General features: G+C 43.4%; 1 protein-coding gene across 1 annotated transcript; it reads left to right on the top strand.

Moving 5' to 3' along the window:
* The first annotated feature begins 236 nt into the window (after window positions 1–236).
* On the top strand, window positions 237–10,327 carry LOC307082669 (modulator of smoothened protein). The gene is made up of 3 exons (XM_079746311.1): window positions 237–986; window positions 6,652–6,864; window positions 9,639–10,327. The coding sequence occupies exons 1-3, from the start codon at window positions 881–883 to the stop codon at window positions 9,821–9,823; spliced, it is 504 nt and encodes a 167-aa protein (XP_079602437.1). The 5' UTR covers window positions 237–880; the 3' UTR covers window positions 9,824–10,327.
* The last annotated feature ends 5,167 nt before the right edge of the window (window positions 10,328–15,494 follow it).

Here is a 15,494-nt window from a genome sequence, read left to right on the forward strand (position 1 = left end):
ATCCACCCGAACGTGAAAACACAAGCACTGTTGTGTCTGTGGAAGGCACTCTGCGTGGGGGTGAACTCTTGATGCTACTGGTGGTCTTGAGGGGGAGTCGTTCCGATCATGTCTGATTTTTAATTACCAACGGTTTGACGTACAACGGACATTGAGGGAAACACTTTGCGAACACTGTTCGCACTGCCCGTACAGCATCTGGACTGGCGGACCTTGTACTGATGCTGCCCCGGCGGAGAAGGTGGCATGAATAAGAAGGAGGGGAGGATGTGTTCTCGTTTTCCATACGGATAACGTTTGTTTTGCGGGAAAAACGTGGATATCGTGAGGCGAACCCGTTACTTTTCTTCCCCCGTTTCGCTATGGGACAGTGTGGGTATATTGCTTTGCCGAATGGATTTTTGGGCTTCAAAGTGCCTCTGGGCCGCAGTTCGGCGTACGGAGTCCGAATTCGGGGACTAGATAGCTAGCCGTGCTAGCCGCAGTTACCCGATGCTGCTGCTATCGCGCGGATCCACACGGGAACACAAGCGGCTGGAGTCTTGGGCCCTGGCGTTGCGAGAGCTATTGCTTTACCGGAGGAAGATCCCCAGAGAAATGATTTGTTATGTGATGCTTTGCATGTTGTCTTTCAGACTCTTTTAGCCAGATCAAACGTTGCTATACAGTGGGGAAATGGGTTTTGCTGCAATGTGTGGACAAAATAGTGCAAGGGAGACCACCAACAACAGCAGTCCGAAGGGGCGAGTTAAATGAGAACAATCAGCTGGTATCTAAAAGTCGCTCGTTCAACCTTTCTACGTCTATGATACACTGATCGCGCCACGCGTTTTCCCCCTCATAATATACATAACGTAGAACCAAGAATTGAAGGGGAAATATGGATAAACTGACTATAATATCAGGGTGCCTCTTTTTGGCTGCAGATATCTTTGCAATAGCCAGTATTGCAAATCCGGATTGGATCAACACTGGTGAATCGGCAGGTAACTATTCGGCTAACTGCTCTTTCGCACTTTGTATTGCATTTGTATAATGTGTAACATCAACAACTGTTTTTTCCGAAGCTTTGTGTGGGGTCATCTAATGAACAAAGCCACATCCTTAAGGTTTCGTTTGCGGCAGCATCTACTGTTTTGCCTGCATAATGATACAGTAGGACTCATGTTGTGGACCAGGAACCGTTACTCGTGATCAGTCAGAAGTTTAACATGTTTTACTGTTCTTTGAATGCACAGTCACTACTTAATTAGTTGACTTTTAAATGAGAACCAATTATGTATTGTAATCTAGGCATGACCTTGTGATTGTGTGTCAATTTAAGGGCAAAACATGAGACGGTATTCGCCAGTAGAGACTGTTGTCGTCGGTTCATGTTCCGGTTGGCACAAGCCCAACGGTAATTAGTGATCGGCTATTTTTGTGTCGATCCGCAAAACATCCAGTCTGTTTGATAGCCGTGGCTCTCTTTGGAGTCATCTGCAGAATAACACTTTTATAAGACAGGGTTCCTTTTGTAGGTTTACCCGGTCAATCGTTATATGCCATAGTCACTAGATCCAACTACAAGGACAACTACTAGTTACACAAGTGCTGGTTGTGATTAGTCCGGGCCTGCTGAATCTAAGTCATCTTTTGGTTGGCGAAAATTCTCTTCCGTATATATAGCCTACATAAATAATCGTAACATTATACATATCGCAATGACGAACCACTATACCTCTACGTTTTGTCCTATATGGCTGTTTAAATATATGGTAGCATCAATCGATTTCAACACCACATAATTGAAGGCAAGATTGGTACAGTGACTGTTAACATATGATGGCGCTTTTCCACTTCATTAAACCGCATGCTATGCAATGTGATCCCCCCCATACACTTCACAATACATTATGTACCAAACCTATTGAAAACAGTTAGGTAGGGTTACTCTGTTTTTCCCTGGGTGAAACCTAAGTTTAAATCCATAAAACTGCCTCTGTCACTGTTTTGCTCAAAATGTGACTTCAAGGAGGTGTCTGGCGAATTACCTGTGCTGCTAGTTGAACATCAGGCATAATGCCATTGCCCTTACTGATCGTGGTTTAAATTCTTCTTCACACTCCTAGTCCCATGGTCTCCCCTTGCCATTGCCAACACAGGTTAAAAAAGATGCTGTGCCTTAGTTTCCACAGTGCTATACCGTTTATGTTTAACAAGTCTTTAGTTTGTGAATTACACTAGGCCCTAGTTTGTTTTGACAGTTCTCTGTGTTGTGTTGTCTTTTTTTGCGTTTGCATTCGGAGGGGTAGAGTTTCATTATTCCCTCAATACTTTTTAACATGTCACACCGCAGCCCTGTTTTGCTTTTGTAAGCAGAAACTATTACGGTCGTTTAAAAGATTATTCATTTACGGAGCAATACAAATTTGATGTATTCCCCTGACCGAAGCCACATTATTGTTCTTTGGCTTCTAATCTCATTTTGGGACAACAGCTTTGTTGGTTCATACACATGAATAGACTTCAGGTTAAAAGATCCCCTCTCTTAACAGCTATGTGTGTTGGATATGACACTGGCAGTGTCATATTGGGGTCTTATTCTTGAGAGCTTGCCAACGGCTGCTCAATTGTTAAAAAGTTGTCTTCAGGCATCAAATAATGAATAAGTTAAAAGTGGACTGAGATCACTGTTTACACTATGGAGAACTGATTATTTTACAATATTATATATTTGTTTCTATTTAGCTATGTAGTAGGTAGTTGCCGATTATACAAAATGAAAACCATGAATGATTTATATGGGTTTCGGAAACCAGTTACAATTTTCAAAAGTCAGAGAAAGCATGGCCTTTTGTGTTAGATTAGATTGATTTTGTTGTGACTATTATCTCCTAATTTTGTAATGTTAATCAAAGAACATTTTGCATCAACCTATAAATGCAAAATAATATAATCTGACACCACTATTGCTGATTTCTTCATCTTTAAAATACAAGCTCAACCATATCACAAAACGCTTTCTGACTCAAGAAGAAAAATGTAAATGGAAATATCTGCCGTCTTTGCCAACTACTTTATACGCTTATTCTGTCATAATTGGGATTGCCTTTTAGCTTGTGATGTGATGCATTGGTAAGTAACACATGCTATAGTATAAACAATTGCCAATTGGGAGAAGTAAGAAGGAAATGACACGTTGAGTGAAGCCATCTCCACACGAACAGATGGTGTGTTATAAAAGATAGGCCGGTTAAGAAAGAAAAATGTGTCCCTACTCTGGCTGCTTGCTTTTCAGTTAAACCAACACTACATGATTTACATTGTGTACGCCAGGCCGAAAAAGTTACATTTGTAAGGTTTGTGCAAAATGTGTTTGTTAAATTTTGCTACCCAGACCATTGTAGTGCCGACATGACATTGGTGTATTAATTAAACATACCATATGGCTCTTCAATGCACTATGCAGCATAGGGGGAACGACAGTACAATTGGACCCCACTGATTCCCCTGTGCACTTCATAGCAGTGACCAGGGCACGGATGGTGGAGGCTGTCTGTGATAATGTATCTGTACCCCAGAAGAACATAGGCCTTGGACTATTACCATATTGTGTGTTGATTTGTTTGCTCTTTTGTTAAAATTATTCTTGTGGAAATAGGTGGTGAGCGATGGTCTGTGTTGGCTCAATTTCTTGGGTTTTAAAGTGGTGATTATCACAGATAGATTGGTCTAAATTCCCACGCGTATTCTTCTCGTGGTAAATGTCCTTGAAGCTTCAGGAAGTGCTCTGGTCCGTTTCAACCCTAGAGAGAATGTGTTTGCTCAAGCAGTCTGTGAGCCTAAAAGTGGACCATTCTTACTCTTCCTCCTGAAACCTTATCGGCCAATTTCCATTTAAAGAAGAATATAAGTCTTGGTGACAAAAAAACAAAGCACATTCTGTAACTGGGGTTATGTCTTCAGAGTTCAAATGTATTCTGTTGGGAGATTCCTACCACAATCTTGTGCATATTGTCATTGATGAGTTTGTTTCCAATGTACCATGTTTTGATCACAGGTACAGTTCAGTTAGAGCATATCGGCATTCTCCCCTTCTAGGCCGCTTGCAACATCTGTCAATCTATTTATTTTTGTATAATTATTAATGTTCCTAAAGTCAGATACCTTCCAAGATAGCAAAAATTGACACATTTTACAGAAATCTACTTTTATAACTACTTTATCAATGGCCATTATCTGAGTTATATAAAACTAATTGGTATTTTGATCTGATGTTGCTGTAGTTCATATCTTCACATTTGAAACCGTGTTGGTAGAGCTTGTCTTTCTGTTGAATTCTGTGTTCCATGTAGGCTATGTGAAAAATATACATTATAAAATTCAGGAGCAAGAGTGCCATTGTCTGTTTGAATATACGTGTGCCTTGCCAAGGGCTGAAGTCTGCCTTGATGGTTTATTTAATGCTTTAGACGCTGGTACATTTGGCTTTATACTTTATATCACCACTTTAGCTATCATTAAAATGGTGACCATGACTACAATTTGAAAAAAACCTTTGAAAGGGGAAGTGAGAGTTAGGCAAAATTGTAAAATATGGTATATATGGTAAATTTGCAGACATCTCTTGCTGCTTATTCCTTATTATTAGTGTTACACATGCACAGACTCAATAATGCACGTTGGGAAACACTGATCAAAGTGTGGATGATAACACTCATGGCATGGGCAAAATGTCTTAACAAAACAGCTTTTGTCATTAAGATGGGTTAAACAGAATAAAACTAAACGGTTTAGTGCTCAACATTCAACCTAAAAACCTAGAATGAGTTGCTGTTGCTAAAGCACATCTTGCATAGCACTGTTGGTGACTGCCAGACATTTTTATGAAGTTAACTTTTCTGGTCTTCATAGTACGTAAATAATTTAGCTATTAGAAACGACAATCCAATGGAAACACTTCACTTTGAAGCAGCATGCAATCTTTCTGAAATTCAGACCTCTCATGTTGCCAAGAGCTTCTTCATTGTCAACCACTTGGTTGCTATTGATCGAGGACTGCAGGGAACTGAATCATGGCTTATTGTTTTGCTTACTCTGCTAGAAATTCCTTTAGAGAAGATGCACACTAATTGACTGGCTTTCCCCATACACTGACTCCAGCATACACTTGGCTTTGCTTATCGGTAATGTAAGTAGATAATATATGTATAGGTAATGTATCTATAGATAAGGAAGTGTCTATATCCGGAGGTATATCTATACACATTGATATTGTATTTGAGAATCAACCTAATCGTGTGTGTGTGTGTGTGTGTGTGTGTGTGTGTGTGTGTGTGTGTGTGTGTGTGTGTGTGTGTGTGTGTGTGTTTGTTATTGAGAGATGGAAAAGCTGAGCATCTATCACCTCCATTGAACGGATTATGAAGCAATCTGCCGTCTGTCCGGCTTAACCTCCTTGTTCTCCTTCAGACTGGCTCCTCACTCACTCTGGTGTCGGCTGAATCTGAGGCCACCGACCCCCTAGCAATGCACATTGCTAGGGGGTTGTTTTGGACAAAAAATATAATAAATTAGTTATTGCAAAAGTAAATGGTTGACATGAGACCTCTTCAACGTTAATAGTGGTATCATTGCTTCGTAAGCGTATATGCCAGTATACATTTATTTATTCATTCAAAAGTATTTGTCCTATTTATTTAATAACACCTTATTTCTACTCTACTAATAATCTGCTACGGTAAAAATATTATTTCCTAAGGCCCTGACCTACAGTCCACCTTGTAATGGGAATGCGTCAATCTAGGCTGATTCTGGACAGCAGTGAGAACATTGCGTCCATTAGAGAAAACATGCTGTATATATTAACAAAAATGTGAAAACGCTCACACCCACTATTGCTTTTTGTACATTTCAACCCATCAAGGGTCACAAACATTTGAAAACCCAGCTGACAATTCATTAAGTTTAGATTTTATTCAGTTATATATCTGAAATATGCACACATTTCTCTTTGGTTAATTCACAGAAATCCCATCCTTTATTCAAATCCATAATATTACTCCAACTAACAAGAGTTCTGGTGTTGTAAAGGGGGCACTTAGCAGCTGTGCTTGTGTTGACATGAAATACATTTTGTACGGTCTCTGACCACCCCGGGTGCTATTTGTGGGTTTTCTGTCTATTTAAAAAAACAGGACAGTCATTGTTTTCACAAACTGTGAGGGAATGTTGTCCTACCACCTCTGTCCTAACTACGCTGTTGGGTTGTCATAGACGCCATGTGCAGTCATTAGTCTAAATCCATTAATACACCAAGTATGTATGGGATGAGTATCCTATTATGATATTAGAAACCATAAAGTGTACGGGCCATCCCATTTACATTAATCCCTATTATAACCTGTGCCTTGTTGTAAAGATCACACCATCAACATGTAATGCACTCGCAAATACACTTTCCGCTCCTCGTCATCCGTGTTTGTTCTGGGGATTTTAAGGAGTAATTTAGAAGATACCTGGAGCCAAAGAAACTTGGAGCAATATTCTTTTAGATCCAATTTTTAATCAGCAGGTTTTGGGGTTGGGGTTATCCCAGAACTTTCCAGCCGGTACTCCAAACACTCGAAACAGCTGTTCCATCTCACGGGCTGCTTGTTATGTCCGCAGGTGCGCTGACGGTGGGTCTGGTGCGGCAGTGCCAGACCATCCACGGGCGAGACCGGACCTGCATCCCGCCGCGGCTCCCGCCGGAATGGGTCACCACACTGTTCTTCATCATCATGGGCATCATCTCGCTCACCGTCACCTGTGGCCTCCTGGTGGCGTCACACTGGCGCCGAGAAGCCACCAAGTATGCCCGCTGGATCGCCTTCACCGGCAGTAAGTGGCACGTGACGGCCCTTGGTGGCGTGATATCAGGGCTGGGTATGACTATGAAGAGCGGTAATGGTTCCACATGTGGTTTGCTCAGCGATACGAGGGGAACGGACACACACTCTGGAGGTGGTTCATTAAGGCTCTGTGGGACAAAGGAAATTCTAGTGTAAATATTGGCAGGGATGGCATGTGAAGAAGTCCCACCTAGAGGGTCTGTTTTATCTCACACAGTTGAATGGTCCTAATATTGTTTTGACCAATCTCTGTGTGAGCAGGAAGGAGCTAGTCAGGACAGGTGTTTCCTATTCTGTGTCGGGTCCAATGAAGTCTTAACGTTAGCTTTGTGTTCTAATGAGGTAATGGATTAAATTAATTGACATCACTCCTTAACTTACACTCTTTCTTACCCCCTGGACTCCACTAGACAGGCTGCTACATATGTGCTCCACAGGGATTGGAAGCAGCCATTTCTTTGTACTTTGATGCTTTTCAGTGTTATGAAGTCATCATTTATGAGTGAAGGCGGTGAGTGGCCACTAGCATTCGCCGTGAGAATCGAAGCCGGGGCGACCTTTTGTTTGGACTGAGCCATCCAATGGGAGCACCTTCCATTAACTATCACGGCAGTGTTTCCCAGGCTGAAAGTAAAAGTTGACGGAGCCCTCACACGATGCTGACGGCTGTGGTGGAGCTCAGGAATTACTCAGTTGAATGATGATACCCCCTTGTACACAGGCTTGGTTTGGGACCAAAACTAACAATTACACAATGGCAGTTCTTTTGAAGTGGCTTCCATCTTGGCTTTTTTGATACAATCGGCTAGCTGATGGATTTGGAGAATTTTCCAATAAACACCTTTGATGTTGTTTCCTGCAGTCTCGAGACTTCAGTTGCATGGAATTGACTGTGTGTATTATTCTCTATTTCTGGAGAGTTTTTTATTCAATCTCAGGGCACATAATTCCTAAGGATGAGCCGATTAGGTTTTCTTAATGTTATTATTTATTAATGCATTCCAGTTTTAACATGAAGACATGGTTTGCGAGATTCAGGATATATAGATTTTTCTTTTTTTGATGGTGGTTGTAATGGTGGTTTGTCTTGATGGAACAGCCTCACTAAACCATTGTTTAGGGAGCGGGCAATGTGCTTGTGTGAAAATCAGTTGCAATAAATCCTGATTCTTGTGAGATCTAGAGGGTTATGAACGATGTGGGGATTTAGCTGGGCTAGGTTAATCGATGAACCGGTGTGGGTCTGTAGGGGAGGTCCGCGTAGGGGCTAAGGGTATTGACACCGAGCCGGAAGGCACCTGGTCCAACCCCCAATGTCTGCAACCTATCTGTAGTCTGAAATCACTATTATGTCGCTTTGGATAAAGGTGTCTACTAAATGATGTCCCATTCGAGATCCTGCACCCTGTCGTGTCTTCCTCTTTTGATAGCCATGTTGCGAACTTCTGGTGGTAAACATATGCTGTCTTAATACATGTGGTGGGAGTTTGTGGTTAGGTTAGGTATGCTATGTTAACTTGGTTGGCTTGTCAAGATACATTATGCTTGAGGTCTTTAGCACCAAGCAATTGAACCAGCTAAATACTAGAGAAGGCAATTCTTTTCCAAAGCCTGTGTAGTCCCCACATGTAAATGCCTAGTGGAATAGCTTCTAGTTTATTTTCTCAAGGGGTCTATTTTGTTGGTGGAGCTTCAAATCTGGGGTTGTGAATGCAAGACCCTAAACGTCGCTTGAAACTCTAGAGCAACCATTGAATACACTGTGACGAAAATATGTGTACAAATTGGTATCACAAGCGATGCCAGAGGCTGAAGTACAACGGAAAGAATGGTTGCCGTAGCTACTGGGTTGTTTTTCATCCCCATTGTCTGCGGAGTCCGTTTCATTCCGACGGCAGCCGACAGCATGATGGAGGTTTTCCAGGCACATGGCGACATGTAAAGGTTAGCTTTTGATACGAGAGCAGTGGAAGAAAATAGTTACTTGTGTCCAATATGTGTTTCGGTATTCGATTGATTACAATGGGACAATGCCACCAAGGGTCAGACTGTGTGAGTATGTGTATTTTACATAAGTAGCACTCCAAGCCCAGCTTACAGACGAATACCACAACAGTGAATAGATGTTTCAGTGGAAAAATGATCAAAAGAATGAAGTGAGGAGAAAACGGGACGGCCAAAACAATGGACTGAGAGAGGAAACGGCTGAGGTGAAACCGACCAGTCGTTCTTACCTGCTGCACACACTCTCTCTCTGAATGCATATGATTAATGAACGCTGTCAGCTCGCTGACAGCGTTCACATTGGTGCCAGGATGGATTTGGTAGGGATTCAGCATACCTGGGCCAGTCAGGAAGGGATAGTTCATTTAGGGCCGTCCACGGGACCAGGGAGTAGATTGTTGGATGACCAGGTGATCTGGTGGTTAGCAGAAACAAGGTTACCTCTGTTCTCTACCAGTACCTCCAGTGTCCTGTACCACTCCTCCTCCAACCGTCCTGCACCGTGAAGAGGAATGACAGCCGCAGCCTCGCCTCGCTCTCTGCTCTCTCTGCTCACGACGAGACGTTCTTGCTAAAGGGAATGTTAGAGGTCGGGGGGGCTCAGTGTTTAGAGAGTCGTGCTTCTAAAAACAACTGTAAATGACATGACCAGCATGGGCTTGTTAGGTTATGGGTTTACCAGTACGTGACACACACCGCAATCGGACAATAACCAAACTGTTTTGTTTTCATCGCTGTTCCCCCCCCCCCCCCAAACAGTGATCCTGTTCTGCATGGCGGCGCTCATCTTCCCCATAGGCTTCTACATCAACGAGGTGGGGGGCCAGCCGTACAAGCTGCCCAACAACACGGTGGTGGGCTCCTCCTATGTGCTGTTTGTGCTCTCCATCTTCTTCACCATCGTGGGACTACTGTTTGCTGGGAAGGTCTGCCTCCCGGGCTGACGGCCGTGCCCAACGCCCGCCGTCCTGGAGCTACCAAAGGGGCGGGGGCGTTTGGGGGAGCGTTTGTTTTTTTTTGTCCGTTGTTTTTACAGAACAGACGAAAAAGAAGAATATCAACAAACAAACGAGGGGAACAAACGAGTCGAGCCTGTCCCCGTTTTGGGTGGGGGGCGGGGGGAACGTCTTAAGCGCAGAGGGACGTCGGCCACGTCTCCCGAAGGCTGGCTCGCCGTCATCGGACGTGAGAAAGGAATAAACGAACCGAGGTAGCGGAGAGGGAGAGAAGGGGATCTCCGGACTCAGACCGCCGGAGGGCTGCGGGGGCAGCCTAGGCCTTCCCTGCCCAGGTTTATTTAAAACATACTTTGGTCCTCTCCTTATCTCGGTATATGTTTGTATTTTTTGGGTTGTTTTCTTTCGGTGCACTTTTTTTTGGAGCGCGATCTCGGAGACAGCTGGCATTCCTGGGAGACCGGGGTGGAGGCGGTGCCGGAAAACAGTTGGAGCAAGGACAAGAGGCGGCGGCGGTGGTGGTGGTGGTGGGGGTGAAGGGGAGGGAGGGTCGTGGGATCTGGCGGCCGCTATGCGCATTAATGCTGCTGTCATGGTTGTCATGTCATTGCCCATTTTATGAGCTCCGCCACTCCACGACTCAACTTCCTGTGTGCTTACTCAGCCTGGAACACACAACACCCCCCCGCCCCACCCACCCCCCCCCCCCCCCCCCACCCCCCCCCCCCATAGATGCTACCAACCGTTGCTATTTCTGGTTCCTCAAAGCATTTTTTCAGTTGTATGTGCATGTTCTTGTTAGACTGTAAGTTTGTTTTTGGTACTTCCTACCAAAAACCCCCTACTTCCCCTGCATTTTCACTGAAGCAGTTTTACTGTAGATGGTATTTTTTCATGGTATGTTCTATCCCAAACAAGACAGGAAGGAAAGCGCTGGATGTGGGGGGGGGTCAGGGGCGGGTGAGACAGGGCCTCTGACAAAACAAAAAGCAAGGCATTAACACAGGGTGTACCCCCGCCCTCGCCCCTCTTGTGTCTTGGCTGGGGCCCTGCCAAAAGCGTGACCTTTTTGTCAACGCATGCAACGCCCCGCGATCTCTCTAGTGGCTAGTAACTACTTTCGAGGAGGGAAAATGCTTTAAACCAGGAAATGAAATTCCCCACGAGTCCGTATGGTCAGTCGGTACTCACTGAATGTCGATTGTCCAATCGCATGGCCAAACGCTGCAAGACGCACTCATTTGCATAACGTTAACTGAAGTTCAAATCTTGTCCCGCCCCTTCAACACGCCACAATCCATCGCCCGCAATCTAGACTTCCCATAATCCCTTGTGAATCCCACCAGAGCACGCATCCAGAACGTGAATTTGAGGTGAGAGCCAATGAATGGGAGGTGGGAGCCGCACTCGAGGCCAGGTGGGGCAGTGCCGTCAGGTAGACCCTGGGGGGCTCATACACCCTCTGGTGGAGAGTTGCCTCTTTACCCACTACCCACAGGATGGTTGGCCAGGGAGAGGAGTCCATCCGTGGGATACAAAGACAAGGGGGGGGGGGGGGGGGGGGGGGAGGGGTTGAGGAGAAAGGGCTTGAGCACATCTTCCCTAAGAGCCGGATCCATAAAGTTGAATCCCACTCAATTTAAGAATCCACATGTTATTTTAAGTATCAAAATGGGGCAGCAACCAATATTGATGTGTTAGTGACCATAAACTACAACAATAAATGCAGATGAACAATGCATAGATGACTGTGAACTAAACTCATGTTACTCCAATTAGTTGTAGAGCAGTAGCATTAGTTAACAAGGTCCAAACATGGGGACCTTTGACATGTTTTTTCTCTCTCTGCAGCTGTATATAAGTCTGTTACGGTGGTAAAAAGTGACACAGCAAACTCTTAGGATCCTAGGTAGTGTGTAGAGTTGTGAAACAAGCGGGAGAGATGGGGTATGAGAATAACATAGGTACTCTCAAATTAAGTGGTGTTCTCCTGAGAAGTCTGTACACGCAGGGCGGGAAATATGGGAACCAAGAGCATTTTGGTTTGCGTTTCTTTTCTTTTGTTTGTATTTTGTTTTTTAAGAATAATAGAGCCGGGACTGCTGCGCAGTTCCATGCAAAGGGCTGGACCTTGAAATGCTGTTCCTGATGCCTGTGCACAAACACAAACACACACACACACACACACACACACACACACACACACACACACATACACACACACTAGCTTCAATTTCTTGTATTTCTTGCACACATGCATGGACACGCATTATATCCGTCTATACTTATTGAGCCACAAGATTTTTCTTGTGCACTAACACACTAATGCATGTACACGTTGTATTAGCCTAAACTCTTCAATCCACAAAGTGTTGTTCACAAATGCATGCATGCACACCCATCTATCTGGCTATTCTTTTAGATTCACTCTCCTACACATGAGCGCATAAACGCACACACGTTCCTTAACTGACTACTCTTTGGTCCAAAAAATCTTTATTACACACAACACAAACACACACACACACAAAGCCCATGCAAACATATCAGTCCTAACTTTAGATCCTGCACACAGCGTGATCTTCCTGTAAGTGTGTGGAGGCGGTCACAGGCTCTGGCGTCTAGTCTTTACAGAGGCTCTAGTCACTAACAGATTTTTGTTTTGTTTCACCTTTCTCCCTTTTGGCGTGTGGACGTTTACTGCTAACTGCAGCTCACAGTTCCCTTTCTTGGGTTGAGTCAGTATTATGCCATGACCTTATGATGTTCTAGTTTTTTTTCTTTTGTAATGATGTATAGAAACATAAGACAGGATTTCTGTATTTGGAAGCACTGTGCATTCATGATAGACCATGGCAAAAAGAAGCACCACAATTGTATAAAAGCAAAATAACTTCTTACCTCATTGTTTTTTTGTTTTTTATTTGTAATTTGTTTCTCATATACTTTTGAGATGGCGGTGGATGAGTGCCCCCTAATTTGTCTTTTGCCTTTATCGGATGTCTACACATAAAGCCTATGATCGTAGGGGATTATTTATCACTGAATAAAAGAGAAAAAACAACATCCGTGTCTGTGTGTGACTCTGACCCAACCCATCTATAGATTAAAAAACTAAAACTAAAGCTACAGAGCCATTTCCCTCTTCCAGTTACCTTCATATTCAATCAGAGGCAAGAAATATTGACTTGGTGATTTGAGCGTTATGATTATTAAAGGGAGCCTATTTAACCATCAGGTGTGTGATGTGGATTAGCTAAAACACTCCCAGGTGTGATTTCATGACAGGGTAGATTTGGAATTTGCTTCTAATGGCTAATCAGAATCACACTTGGTGGGAGAAAAAGAGACCCTTTAAGGTGAAACTGACCCACCCCCCCAACACAGTAGCCATCTTGGCAAATGCATTGTTTAAGAACGTCCCTCGATAATATCTGTTATGTCAAACGTCATACATTGTAAGCATTTTATAGTCTGGCTATAAGGTATTTCAAAGCAGGCCTCAATGCAATGCATAATGCAAAGGGTAGTTGTGTTATACTTATAAATACATACATTGAGCAAATGGTCAGTTAAAAACCAAACAATAAATATGGTTATGTTGTTATGGCATATCAAAATATGGTATATATCCTCCCCATTTATGAATTCAACCATTTGAAATAATATAAATCATTTCACATTACATTATCTTATGAAGAGCATGTAATGTCATGTAACTTCAATGATAATACTACAATACCTTGAAATATACTTTGAGGAGCTGGAATACTTGTACTTGGTATTCTGTCATTTGTTTCCCATTTTCAATGTTAAAGTATCACCAATGCTGAAAAACATACACACACACACACATTGACAAACCCACACCGGCACACAGACACACACACACACACACACACACACACACACACAATAATGTATCATTGATTTAATGGTAAACTTGAATAGGAAGCATATAAGTAAATCAAGATAATTAACAAATTAATGTTGACCTGACACGTGAAGACTATGAAGGTGAGACTTGGATCTATGTAGACCAAACTATGGAGCATGAGATAATCCGGCTTCTTCTGGCACCTAGAATGTTACAAATCGCATGAGATGTGTGGGTGCTTAACGGCAGGAGAACATTTCCCCCTACACTACCGCTCTCTATAGACCTCCACTGAGCGTGGGTACATTCTGCCGATCCTAAACACAGTATTGATGACAGTGTGGTGTAGCCCTGCTGCTGCTCATACAATTTCCACCAATCAATCGATCGGCCGGTCAAATGGTTAGTCAGTCAGCCAGTCATTCAGTCTGCTTTCCTTCCTTCATAATTCAATTGAATCCCCAACATACACACACACACACTTACCGGGGTAAGTGTGTGTTTCGCCGAATGTCCTTTAACTGATCCTGTTAACTTTGTTAACAGGATTGGTAATAGTTGTTTATGGTCTTCATCAATTGTTTATGCAGCACATTAGCATAAACTCACCTATGCCACAGAGATTTGAGAATACCCAAGATATCAAACCCAACACATCTATTCCTGTGTGACTGTGTGTGTGTGTGTGTGTGTGTGTGTGTGTGTGTGTGTGTGAGAGAGAGATGACACGGTACCCTACAGTGGTTTTGTTAAGAGGTTCTTGTGGGGAGGGGGATGAGACGGTGGGGGCTGCAAACACAGCACTCTCTGCCAACCGCAGACCAGGAAGCACAGGCCTGGGCTCCGTGCTTCTGGCCCCCTGCATGTACTGTTGTCTTTGTGGTATTCATGTCTGTTTTGATATCCCAATTGTGTTGATGTAAGATAAGACATTGGGGGTCTGTGCTCTCTGAGAAGGATTGTCTGCCCATGTAAAAACACACACAAACTTGTTTTGTTGTAATACTAGTCTGGTACTTATTTAGTATGCGTTTTATGTAGTTTCTGTCTGCATCTTCATATGTCGGGACCCCTATGAGCCATCAGGGGTGCTTCATTAATCTTTGATGGGAAATTAGGGTGTCCTAACACCAGAAAGTACAGGTATTGCAATTTGAAATCAGGTATTCTTGAATGGGGTAAACAATTTCCCACTCTTAAAAGACATGCAAGGGAGTTACAAACTACCGTGACCAAGACTCATAGCCAGAATCTTTGCTCGAGACAAAACTGGAAATGAGCTTGCAAGATTTAGGCTGGCTTCACAAGGCTTACCGAGCCCACCATCATCATGAGAGTCGGCCCCTTGGTGCTATGCACAGGCATATTGCCAGCATAATTCTTCCATGGATCATTACCCATTGTCCGCAAGGGACCAAGAATAACTAGTCTTCTTCAGACTTGATCAACCTGGTTGTAGTTGGTAGTTAATAGAAGACCTTCTGCTGCCCCTAGCTGAAAAGTGTACAATGATTGACCCAACCAGTGATGCTAAACGGGTTTCGGTATGGGGTTGTGACCCAAATATAATCAGAACGATAAAGTGTACTTCTTATAGAAGTACCCTTAAAACTAGTCTATTGTTTTACAGACCCTGCGGATTGAATTCATGCATGACCTTCAAGCGCATTTATAAGTATGATGACCAACATGCATTTCTACCAGCCCCATACTGAACAGGGTAGAAAAGATTTACTGTCTGTACTGCGGCAGGCCTATCCAATGCAAACAGGACCATTTCCT

This window comes from Pollachius pollachius (assembly GCF_949987615.1).
Source record: "Pollachius pollachius genome assembly, chromosome: 11".
NCBI lineage: Eukaryota > Metazoa > Chordata > Actinopteri > Gadiformes > Gadidae > Pollachius > Pollachius pollachius.